Source organism: Myodes glareolus, chromosome 1, assembly GCF_982192425.1.
Source record: "Myodes glareolus chromosome 1, mMyoGla1.1, whole genome shotgun sequence".
Taxonomy (NCBI): domain Eukaryota; kingdom Metazoa; phylum Chordata; class Mammalia; order Rodentia; family Cricetidae; genus Myodes; species Myodes glareolus.
The window spans coordinates 44,374,362-44,386,588 of record NC_142026.1 but is presented as its reverse complement, the minus strand read 5'-3'; the positions used below and the strand labels follow the sequence as shown (position 1 = coordinate 44,386,588).

Sequence of the window (12,227 nt, the reverse complement as noted above, 5' to 3'; positions counted from 1 at the left end):
ATGGCTGAACTATTCTTAGGAGGTAACCTAGCATAGAAGCGAACTTTTTGAAAATGAAATTTTACCTGCTTTATTGAGCCTGACAACTATGGGTTCTCATTCAAGAACTACGGGAGACTTCTTTCAGAGGTCAGTGTCCTGGAGAAGAGCGGTTGCAGAGAGTGTGGCTACATCTCTCACGGGTAGACAGATTTTTGTGAGCGCGTTACTTTTGAAGTGTGAGACAGTAGTGACGTGGAAAAGCCCATGAGAAGACTGGGAAGGGAGGGTGATGGTGGCACGATGCACAAAAGTCACCAAGAAACTCTAATGGGAGCTGAGCAGAGGCACAGCCTGTAAGACTATCAGGCCAGCAAAGAAAGGAGAGAGGCCTAAAGCAGATATCTGCACCAGAGGTGGGCATTATAAATGTGTTCATTTCACAAATACTTGGGGCACCTGCACCACCTGGAACTGTGATCGGGCAAGGGTCTGGGGGTTAAAGAACATACAGAGACAAGGGTCACTCTTGAAGCAGGAATGTTGGGGAACAATTTACCTTGTCACTTGTATTATCTTTAATAAAATGCTGATTGGCCAGTAGCCAGGCAGGAAGTATAGGCAGGACAACCAGACAGAAAGTAGAGGCGGGGCAACTAGAACAGGAGGATTCTGGGGGAGAGGAAAGAGTCAGTCTGTAGTCATCACCCAGACACAGAGAAAGCAAAATGAGAGGGCCTCGCTGATATAAGGGACCAAGCCACGTGGCCAGCACAGACAAGAATAATGGGTTAATGTACGATGTAAGAAAGAGTTAATGAGAAGCCTGAGCTACTATGCCAACCAGTTTATAATTAATGCAGACCTCTGCGTGTTTCTTTGGGACTGAATGACTGCGGGACCTGGTGGGACAGAAAACTCAGTCAACACAAGAATGCCAATTTTATTATGTTCCAAGGCAACTTATATAGTGCTCTCCGTGATTAGGGGTCACGCCCTAGGTCTTGGGACTTTTCAGCTGCAAGCCCACCAGAAACCACTTCCTTGTTATCAGAAACTCATGAGGGTTCCATGCTCAGAGCAGCTGCAAGCATAGAAACACAAATTGTTTACTCCAGCAGGCAAGAGATCATAGAGAGTTCAGGGTCTGAGGGTCTGCAGCCCCTAACAAATATTTATTTGGTGTTGAGGCTGCAGAAGAAGCTAGTCATTTATAAGAGAAACTTCAAACGTTACATAATGCATGTTAAAGTTTTAAGAAGGAAGAATGGGTGGAGGTTCTGTTGCTAGAGAGGAGGCGAGTGGGGTGAACAGTGTAAGGACAACTTTGTGGGTTAGAGGAGATGCTGAATGGTAGACACTGGACGCTCAGGTTAGTAAGCAGGCTAGTAAACAAACCATGGGATTTAAGCCCTCTTCATGTTTTAAAATTATAGGAAGATAGGACTTGCTATGTATCTTACTTCCAATCTCATTTCCTTGAAACAGACCTATCCCACCTACCATAGGAGAGCTGTGCCACCCAGGGACTGCCATGGCTGTCAGCCAAGAGTAGAGATGTTGTAATTTGAAGTTGACAGCAAGATGACCCTTGCAGGGTCGCTACAGTTTCTGTCTTGTGGCAGATCTTCCCCGCTGAAATATGGCGGTGCCGTGATGTGAAATCAATAGTGGTGAGTGATGTGGAGGCCAGAGATGAAGCTAAACACAGCTTCCTTTGATTCCACTATCTCATTTTTCTTTCAGGGCGTTACTTTGGAAGAAGAATCTCCTCTGGATATATCAACCGCTCAGGTTTGCTATTCTAATGAAAGGACATGGTCCAAAGAAAAGAGTGTCAGTTATATTCATTTGTTGAAGCAAAAGGCTCCTTAGGAAATTTGTAACCATTTATTGCTTCAAACATTTAGAAAGTTGTCATTGCCAATGATAGATTTAACACCACTAACTCAGTAATGAATAGGGTTATGGAAGGATAAAATTTGAATGAAATAATACTCAAAGTTTTATTTTTAATAATTTGAGAAGTTATTTCTGAAGCTTTTGGTGAATAACAGAGCATTCCAAAATGTACTATCTTGAAAGGAGAACCATCCATTCAGCTCAGGATACTTGGGGTTCACAGTTTAGGTGGGACTTGGTCATACACTTCTAGTCTCCCTTTCTTCTTTAGCCAGCTCCAGGCATCTGGCAGTAGTTGCCAGTCAACCAGGAAGCTCTGCATCTAGGACTTGGGTGGGAAGATGCTGGGTCACTATGTTGCTTCTCTCTCTCCAAAAATCTTGGCTGGCATTTGTCTCCTTGGCAAAGGGGCGTGGCTTCGAGAAAGAGCGATGAAGCCTGAATGTATAAGGTGTGGCTCAGAATTGGTACATTGTTTTCACCATACTTTTAGTTTTTTTAAAAAAAGGTCATAAGATTAACTGAAATTCAAGAGGTGGAAAATAGGTTACATCTGTTACCGGGAGGGACTGATTTTACTGGTGCACTATACGGGAGCCATTTTGAATGTTTGCTATCGACCATAGATGACGCCTCATTTTATCCTATTTGATTCACCTGTGAAGATAGGGTCCCTTACCCTCCCTCACTCCTGGTCTCCTGCATTCCCCTTTTCTCCTCTTTCTGCTAAGGATGGAACCCAGGATCCTGTCCTTGCCAGGCAAGGGTTCTATCATCTAGTTATTTATTCCTAGCCCATGAAAGCAGAAACACACTAGTTTCCTATCCCCACCTGCTCTCCTCCCTCCTTCCCTTCCATGATACCAGCGATGAATCCAGAATCTTACCCTTGCTTACCCTCTAGCACTGAGCTACACGCCCAGCTGTAAACCGTGAGAAGGGAAAGCATGTCATTCTTTTCTTTATAATACCTTAAAATCAGGCTCTTGCTTAGAGCAACCAAGACGAAAAGGTACTAATTGAATTGTTTCCGCCCCCCCACCAACCCACCCCTTCAGTAACGGTGAGGAGAATCCTCATGTTGCTGTCGGCCAAGGTCTATGTGATATCACCCATCAGAGACAAAATAATTTCTTAATAACAGGGAACAATATCTAGCTGCTGCTCTGGTACTCTTGTAGAAACAGGTCCTAGAATTTGACATGGGAAACAGGATATTCATTTTGATATATGGTGTTATTGTAATTTTTGTCCATTTTAAAACACTTACTAAAATGGAAAATCCAGGCCTCATAATGTACTCAACGAACAAATATACTCCTGAAAGATATACTTCTCACCACCCTACTCTGTAGGAAGTAGACTATTTGGATGCAAGGACATTTCATTTTTTTTTAAAAAGGACTTTTTTTTTTTTAAAAAAAACATTTTTGTACATATATGGAGAAAATAAAACTTTTTGATGTCTTGGCTCAAAACTGAAGAGGCTCTCACTTAGCAGCCCGTGTAGTACTTTAAGATGGTTTATTATTATGCTAATACTGCAGTGTAATATACACTAAGCATTGGAAGTGTGCAGAATACCAGATAGTCCACATAAAAGATCTTGATGGATTTGAAGGGAAGGGCTAAGAAATGCACTCTCCTAATCCACAGGAAAATAGGGTAATTCAGAATCTAGCTGAACCAATAAATCCTATTTAATTTAGCATACATCACATGCCGAGAAGAGGGAGGGCAGTGAAAATGGAGAGTGATAGTCTCTGATTCGGGGACGGTCGGACTAAGAACGCGCTTTCCTCACAGAACCGAGTTTAGGAAGACTCAATTTTGCAAAAATAGTTCTCACTTTTTAAAAAAGTTTTGGTCTATAATCCTAGTATTATTATCTGCCATTCAGAGATCATAGTGGTTCCTAGACCAGGCTTACAACTGTTATCCCAAATTGCAAGTGGAATGATTTAAAAAATTATACCCTCACTGTATCTTTTAATTTGTCAGTATAAAAGTTACATTGCTGTTGGAGGGCTGGGGTCAAAGCTCCGAGGACAACTTTCTAAAACATTAATTTTGTCTTTATTATGTGACCATGTAAAATGAATATAATATTAAATGAAGACATTTAAATAAATAAAGCAATAAATAGGTCAAGAATTGAAAAATAACAAGATCCAGTCTCCCCCCACAAGAAGCTATTCATCTGAAAAAATGCACATAATTTAAGGAAAGAATATCTTAGTTTGCCATAATTCTGCATTTTACTTTGCTTTGCCAGTTTTGAACCGAAGGGGAAAAAAGTAAAGCCAAAGCTAAAAGGGGCTTGGAAACAGCCTTTCCCATTTTATATAATCATGCTTATTGACTAGAGGTTGTGTACCCGGCTCATCTTTAAATAGAATTCTTGCAGAAGTAGATGAAAATCTTGGGTGAAGAATTGATTGGGACTAAGTTCTCTCTACCTCTGCGCTTGCTCTTCTGTGTATTCTCCCATAAAAATTACGTGTCTATATGTGTGTATGTAGGGGTTGGTAGCGCCGGCAGTTTTTACAGAGATGCATTGACTTCTGTGGAGCCTCAAAGCAAGAAAAAGAATTTTAAAAATGCACACTGTGTGCCCTCTGGATGATGAGAGATGGAACTGGCAGGAGAAACACATCCTAATTAATCACTAGTTTGAATGTGGAAAAATGTATAAATTAACTTTATTTCTGTAATGGCTACATATATTCTTTTCAATTTTTAAAAAGTCATGTATAGATGTCTCTGATTGTAAAATACAGATACAGACAAGTTATTGATATACGTGTGTGGAAATATATTGATTTAAGGGTTCTAGTATATTATTTAATAATTCACAAAAGACAATATTGGATATTATACTTTATGCTAAATGATTAGATTTGTAAAATGGAGATAATTTTCATTCATAGAATTTCATTTAAAAATTTGAAGAGGGAAATACAGAATAAAATACTTACATGCTCAAGAAGCAACATAGAATAAGAAAATTGCTTTAGGGATAAGTTCATTTATGTGTTTATGTGGTTGGTGGTACAACTCTGTGGTATATACTCTGAAATCTACATAAGAAAATGTGGTGTGGAGATTGGTTGAGACAACACTTCTTGTTTGCTTTCAGAATTACATATGGACACACACTTTTGTAACACAAGACACACACGTGTGTATCTTATTATGAGATTTAGGTGTTTATCAAAATGACTGCTAACATTTATGTATGTTTGGAGAATTTGCTACAGTGGTATTATTTAAAATGTGTTTTGAGATGGGAAAAATAACACAGACCCATAGTGGAGAGATGGAACATATTTAAATGCCTCTTTTAGGATACTGTAGCAACTTGCAAAACTGTTTCTGTTTTTTGCTGGTTTGTTTGTTAGATTGAAAGAGGAGAGATGCTGAAATCAACCAGGACAGAAAGATGAGCCAGAGAAAGAAGCTCCGGGCAATGGGATTGAAGGTAGAGATGTGGTACTCTCTAAGCGAGGTCAGAAATTGAAAACGAATGTTTCCTCTCTCGTCTGGATGTCTGAGGAGAGAAAAGGCAGCAAAGTTATTATTTCTAAACGTCCTGAGAAACTTCTTAGAAAGGGGGTAAGCAGAGCTTCATTAGCCTTTTCAGTCTGTGGGCAGGGTAGCTGATGATTGACAGCTCAGTGGTGGGGGCTGGCTTAGTGGGGCTTTAGAATAAACACTAAGAGCTCCACAGAAACAGAAGGATTGGTTTAAATACTGTTAGTCATCCGTTAGGAGGCTTTATTCTCTTAATTATAATTTCCTTAACCCTTGCTCTAGAGTTTATTTCCTTTATTATTTCCGTTGGATACAAATTCCAATTTAACATCTTAATATCTAGTTGCATTTAATTTTGTTAAATTAAGAATTGCTTAGTCTATGAACCGTGAGGCTTGATTCACCAGCTTATTTAATTCATTTGTTTGGACACTTGACATTATAGAACTTTAGGAAGCTAATTCCAGAAGGCCAGAAAGGAAGATTTGCCCATATTTAAACGTAACCATTGCCCATGTTGCCATGTCTTGGAGACAGCACTTACATATAGCTGTGTGGCATGGAAAACTGCTCAGAAGACTCATTGCAACTTTGTAGACAGGATCAGGAAACTCTGCCTCGCTGGTGAGCTGGAGTGCTTCTGCCAAATAAGAACCGGACTTATTTTCCTAAAAGACTGAAATAATTAAGGCAAATATAAATTACCTGGATCGGTGGTTCTCAATCTTCTATGCTCATTAGAATTCTCCAGAGAGTTTTTGTTATATATATATATAAAGAGAGAGAGAGAGAGAGAGAGAGAGAGAGAGAGAGAGAGAGAGAGAGTCCCTCTCTGTAGCCCTGGATGTCCTGGAACTCATTCAGTAGATCAGTTGACCTCGAACTCACAGAGATCCACCTGTCTCTGGGACTAAAGGTGTGTACCACCACCTCCCAGCTTGTAGAGAGCTTTACAGACACAGGGCTATCCCTAAAGCACCATGGGCCCAGGCACTGTCCTTCTACAGACTGACCCCGTGCGATTCTTATTCACAGCGACGATTAGCACACGGATTGGGGCAATTAAAAGTAAAAATATTAAATCAATACATTAGAGTTGGCTCATGTTTTGAGGCAGATATGGTATTGCCTCAATGCCATTTGTTTTAAAGCCACCAGCATATTTGGCTGCTGTTACTTTTAAATGTAAACATTTTCAGAATAGCGAACCCCGTTCATAGACCATGACCAACCTATTTTTCGGGTGCTATACTGTTTTCATCTTGTGGAACTTAAGGCCTTCAACAATTTGCTGCATTTTTATTCCTTCACTTTTAATGGTTCTTGTTTTCTTTCGGTCAGACAAGAATTCCCTGTCTTAGCTGAAGGAAAGCAACGTATTGTGCAAAGGCCGGATAGGTAACACGGGGTTAAACATGTTATTTTACAGGAAACTACTCTCTGTATATGTAAAGTGTGTGTTCCCGGCGGAGACAGTCACATTATCTAGTAACCCGTGTACAGTTAATATATGCTTCTCTTCAAATTGTAGCTACTCAAGTAGTTAAGGGTCATATTGCTTAATAAGTCCAATGTCAACACTTGGTCCTGGAGGAGACATTTAAACTGAGAGTTATTTCTCACAGGCATCTGAGGTTTGTTTTGAACCATATCAAATTTCAGTATCTTAGTCTAATCACATGAATGATTTTAAGAAAGACTACAGCATACTATCTTTTTTCGTATAAAAATTGGGCCCCTCCTATTTTAAATAAACTAGAGGTATTTAAGATACTAAAATATGCTTGTTCTTCTGATACGCCGACTTTTTTCATCTGAATGCATTTCCAAGGGGGAACTAAGTGGGTATTATTTCTTTCTTGTCGAACCCCTTTCCTCTGTAATGCCCCAGGAAGCCAGCTGGCTAGCTCTGTGATATCTGATCAATCTCCAGGACAACTCTTCTTAAGGGTCAGCATTTTGCTCAAGACAGGAGTCATGAATTCTCTTCTTCCTAAAGACACACATATCCTTTACAAGGGGCCAGATTATTTCCTGCGAAACTGCCTTTGTCATATGAATGTCTATTAGAGTTACTACCAAAAAAGCTGGGGGAAGAAATCTATCCTTCCCACAGCAGAAAAAAACAAAAGCACCCTCAACTTGAACACCAGAAAGATTTTACACACACACACACACACACACACACACACACACAGAGAGAGAGAGAGAGAGAGAGAGAGAGAGAGAGAGCGCACAGAGGTAGCATTTTAAATTAAAAACATTGATTCCAAAGGTAAAATCTTTCCTATGGTTTCTTTAAGTCTTTTCTTTCTTGATGCTGGTATTTGGTGAAACAAGCAGAGGAGGGCTTGAGCGAACATTCTGAGTTTCAACTCTTTTATAAACTCAGGGAGATTTGTCTCTCAGGTGGCTAGTCATGCAGTCTGATAATACGGTTGCAATTCACATCTGGTCACTCAACATTAACGTTCCTTCAGGATAATTAGGGAAAATCTCCATCACTTTCAGTAACTCCCACCCTGTGGGAACTGTCTCTCTCTTCTGAAGTTCTCACTCATCCTGACCTAAGAGTTTCCCATCCAACTCAGGCTGGGCCCAGGCTGTTGGCGATGCCCCTGCTGGGTGCGGACTGCAGGCCTACCACTGGAGGGCGTCTGGACGCTTCCAAATTTCTTCGAAGAGCCCGGAAACCCAGAGCTCGAGGTTTGGAAGGCGCAGGACAGATAATATGATATTTGATTTTATTTGTCTAATATGTAAAAGGAAAAAGACGCAGTATTGAGAGAGAAAGACAAAAAAATATAAAGAACTGCTTTTGTTGTTTTTTTTTCTTGGGTTTGGCCTTCTTACCAGGTTGTATACACTGGAGAACAAAATAAAAAGCCTGGGCTGCAGGTCCCGCAGCGCCGGGTGTGGGGCTCGCTGCCAGGACGCAGGACCACAAGGCACCCGTCCCGGGGGGCCCCGCTTCCAGGAGGTCCAGTTATGCTGGCCTCAAAAGACCGGGCCGAGGCAACCTCCAGACCAGTCCAGAAATTCGTGGCCTTTTTCAGTAATAAAGGCGTTTCCTTGTCTCCTATTTCCCTCCCTTTCTTCTCGTAAGGAGTTTAGTTCAAGATATTTATGTGGGGTGAGCGTAGCAAACTAGCCCTAGGATCTGCATGGAAAAGGCGTAACGTACTGAGGGGCTCCCGCGCTACATTAGCTCCTTCCAGGTGAAGGTTCGCTCTGAATTGTAACCGCTTTAAACTGAGATCCACCCCGACCCCCGTCTTTTCAAATCGCGCTTACAGAGCATCACGTTAAAGAAAAGTCCCATTTCCTGTCCCCAAGCCTGTAAATCTCGGGTAGGAAAAGGGCGTTGAAAGGCACGAGAGAGATGCTCAGATTTCCAGATGACCCAGCGCCGGGTAATGTGTGGCGGGCAGAACCGAGTTGAGGTTTATCCGAACCCGGATTCACTTAAGGCTCCTCCAGCCTGTCCGTGTAGACTTCATGTCACCTGAGCAGTCCCAGAGGTAGTTTTCGGCTCTCCTTTTGGAGAGGGGAGCCAGTTTCTTTTCAATGGAAAGACACCCCTCAGCCCATTCCCAAGTAAAAAGATGCCAAATCACTCTTGAGTCCGGACGCACTTCAGCAACCAAAGGGTTACACGTGCAGCCGGGCTGGGCCAAGGAGAGGGTGCCTGGGCACTCTCAGTAATTCAATTAGTCAGGTTTCAGGAAGGTGGGGCGGGGTGGGGGTGGAGGCGTGGGGAGGGAGGAGATTAGGAAAACGCCTCTTTCTCGGGGAGCAAACCAATCCGGTTAGAGAAAAGAGAGAGGAAAAAACCCCGATCTGTAAGCAAACAGCAGGCCTCTCCCTGACTGGTTACTCCAATCACTCCCCCCCACCTTCACAAGTAAACTGCTTGGAGGGGGGGGGGAACTAGAAAAAAAAAAAGCAACCCACATGACCTGGGCCGCGGAGGAGGCAGCACTGGCGGCGCCACCCCCCTGCTCGGTCCGGTGCTCACACCCGCGCTCGCCCGCCTGCCAACCCAGCGCCCCGCGCAACACGCCCGGGCGGAGCCCCCCCCCCCGCCCACGTCCACGTTCACGCGCGCGGCCTCGCGTTGTGCTGAGGCTGCTGCCGCTTGGGCCGCCGCGGCAGTCGGCTTTACACGCAGGTCATTAACGAGGGGGCGTGCCCGAGGAGATTTTTTTTTCCCATAAAGCATTTTTTTTTCCTCTCTCTTTTTTTTCCCTCCTCTTTTGCAAAACTGACTTTTACCCCTTTCTACTTCTCGCCAGTCTTCCAACCTCTCCAGGCTGCTCGTGCTGCTGCACTCAAGTTTATTTTCCCGCCTGGGCAGAGGCTTTGGAGATTCGGTTGGTGGCTTTCACCTCTCGTTACTGCTGTGCCTAAGGAGGGAAAGAGGAGGCAGCTTCAGATCGGGGAAGGTTTTCTGATGTAGTCACCGGGGAGGTGCCACCAGCTCGTGCCGTGCTCCCTCTCCCTTTTTTCCCCCCGGTTGCAAACTGATTGATGAATCTCTACAAGTTGCTGGGTTTGAGGCCGGACCGGTCGGAGTCACAGGGACACTTTTGAGAGCTCACGCCGGGGCTCTTGGCACGCGGTGTGGGGGGCTCAGGCTCGCTCCCGGAAGGCGATCGGAGACTGACATCAGCTCATCCCGGACTCGGAGGGCTCGGTTGGAAAGTGATTGTTTCCCCTCCCGCTTTCCAGCATAGCAGTTGGATTGGCGTCGCCCTGCAGGTCTGGGCATCCCAGCCCCGCCTGGCTGGTTCACAACCTCTGCTCTTCATTCACGGCTGCACCCACAGCCGGCCAAGAAAAGCAAGCCGGAGAAATTCCCGACTCAGCCAGCGCCCGGGGGTGCCATCTCTCTTTGCCTCTGCGGTCGGACTCCTCTGGGGACCTGCTGGAAGACGGGGAGAGCCAAACTTTTCTTTGAGGTTTTTCGAGGCAAGCCCGCTCTTCCTCTCCTCGCCTGAGCAGCTGCGGCTTTAGGCTCTTCCAGGACGCCGACGGAGCCGGGCTTGCGGATCCGGATCCCCACCCTTCTCTGCGCACCTTCGGGTACCGCAGTACCTAGGACTCCAGCGAGCCTTGCGGGGGTCGCCGGGCCAAGACTGAGAGGGAAGCTCCGGGCAGCGTCCAGACTCCTGGGGCCACAAGCGTGAAGAACCCCCCTCCACCCTGCCCCCCCGCGCCGCCCTCGTCCACACAGCGCCCTCCTCCCGCAGTTTCTCTCCGGCCGCCAAAGTAACTTGGAGCAAAGCGGGGCGCACAGCGAGGGCCCAGGGCAGCGGAGGAACCCTGCGTAGACCGCGGCGCCGACGCTGAGCCGGGCCCGGCGGGCCGGTGTATGTCTCCCCGAGGCCTCGGCGCTCAACTCCCGGTGACTGTGCAGCGTGCGCCGCCGCCTGCCCTGACCCGCGCTGCCGCCGCCCGGCCCCGCACGCACCTCCCTCTCCCGGGGTGACCGGCCTGCAGCCGCCGCCCGAGACACTGCTCTGCACCCCTTCCCCCGCCCTCGCCGCCGCCACCGCACACACGCACGCGTCTCTCCGTCTTGTGATTCTTCTCCCCTCCCGAGCCCTTCAGGGGGGGGTGCGAGTTTGTCCCCCCTCCCGCCGCAACCCACTGCCTTCTTTTCTTCTCGCCCTCCTCCTCCCGCGCTCGCCGCGCTCTTCTCGCCCCATCATTTTATTTATTCATATTTATTTGGCGTCCGGTCTGGTCTCTTCTTTCTACCCCTCTCCCTCCCTCCCTCTGGATCCCCGCTCTCTCCCCGGAGTGGCGCGTCGGGGGCTCCGCCGCTGGCCAGGCGTGATGTTGCACGTGGAGATGTTGACGCTGCTGTTTCTGGTGCTCTGGATGTGTGTGTTCAGCCAGGACCCGGGTTCCAAAGTCGTCGCCGACCGCTACGCTGTCTACTGGAACAGCAGCAACCCCAGGTAAGGTGGCCGGGGTGGGGGCGCCGAGAGCTCGGGCTCCGCGGGCCTGGGCCGGGAGCGGGGAGCAGCGGTGGCCGGGAGCGGCGCGCACCAGCCGCAGGCAGCGCGCGCCCTAGGAGCCTGCCTGCGTCGCTTGTCGCTGCTGGCTGCTGGCTGCCGGGCGCCGGCGGGAAGCGCTCGCTCCGCGCCGCTCTTTGTTAAGCTACGGCCGCAAGACCGGCTGGCTGCTGCTTGGAATCTCCAGGGCTGCGCGGAGCCGCTGCCTCCGAAGGGGTGCGGGGAAAGGCACGAAAATGGGCGGGAGCTGGGGACCAGGGACTTCGCTTGCAAGCCGGGGAGACTGGCTTGCACCTCCGGATCCCGGCTTAGGGCATGGGTTTGGGAAAAGCTCTGAGTGCGTACCGGCGAGAGTTCTCTCCTAGAGCCTGGGGGGCACAAGACTGGGGTCGGGGAACCAGCTAAACATCAAAGTGGTTTTTTGTTTGTTTGTTTTAAATTTAAACATAATTCTTTCTTTTCCCCCTGTGCGCGCCCAGAGCGCACGGTTAGGGGAAGCGAAGGGGGGGGGGGATCGTGTGTTGATGGAAAGCGGAAGCTCTAGGTTTCAATGTTCTTTTTAACTAAGAGAAAACTGTTCGGTGACACCCCCCCACCCCCAACCCGAGTCGGTCTAAGGCCCAGCGCGCTTGGCCGTGGAAAGGATTCTCCTATCTCGGGCACCCTCCTTTCCCCCAGTGGGCTTAAGGTGCCAGAAAGTTTGATCGAATGCCGGGTTACGTCACGAGTGCAGAGCGAGCTGCTGGAGTTGGCGAGCCGGAAGGTGGGAGCCTTCGCCCCGGGGCCTGG

The 12,227-nt window shown here is 47.0% G+C and overlaps 1 protein-coding gene and 1 long non-coding RNA gene across 3 annotated transcripts in view; one reads left to right on the top strand and one right to left on the bottom strand.

Moving 5' to 3' along the window:
- Positions 1–3,934: 3,934 nt before the first annotated feature.
- On the bottom strand, positions 3,935–7,592 carry LOC146896088 (uncharacterized). The gene is made up of 2 exons (XR_015003857.2): positions 5,960–7,592; positions 3,935–5,431 (listed from the first exon to the last, which is right to left on the bottom strand). It is a non-coding gene; the product is annotated as an uncharacterized LOC146896088 (long non-coding RNA).
- Positions 7,593–9,532: 1,940 nt separating this feature from the next.
- Efna5 (ephrin A5) overlaps positions 9,533–12,227 on the top strand; it is a 282,353-nt gene continuing 279,658 nt past the window's right edge. Inside the window, exon 1 of one of the 2 annotated variants that reach the window (XM_087905996.1) lies at positions 9,533–11,381. In XM_087905996.1, coding sequence (XP_087762122.1) covers positions 11,257–11,381 — 125 coding nt within the window. In that variant the 5' untranslated portion in view covers positions 9,533–11,256. The remainder of the gene's footprint in view (positions 11,382–12,227) is intronic. The other variant, XM_087905995.1, reaches the window with a different exon arrangement.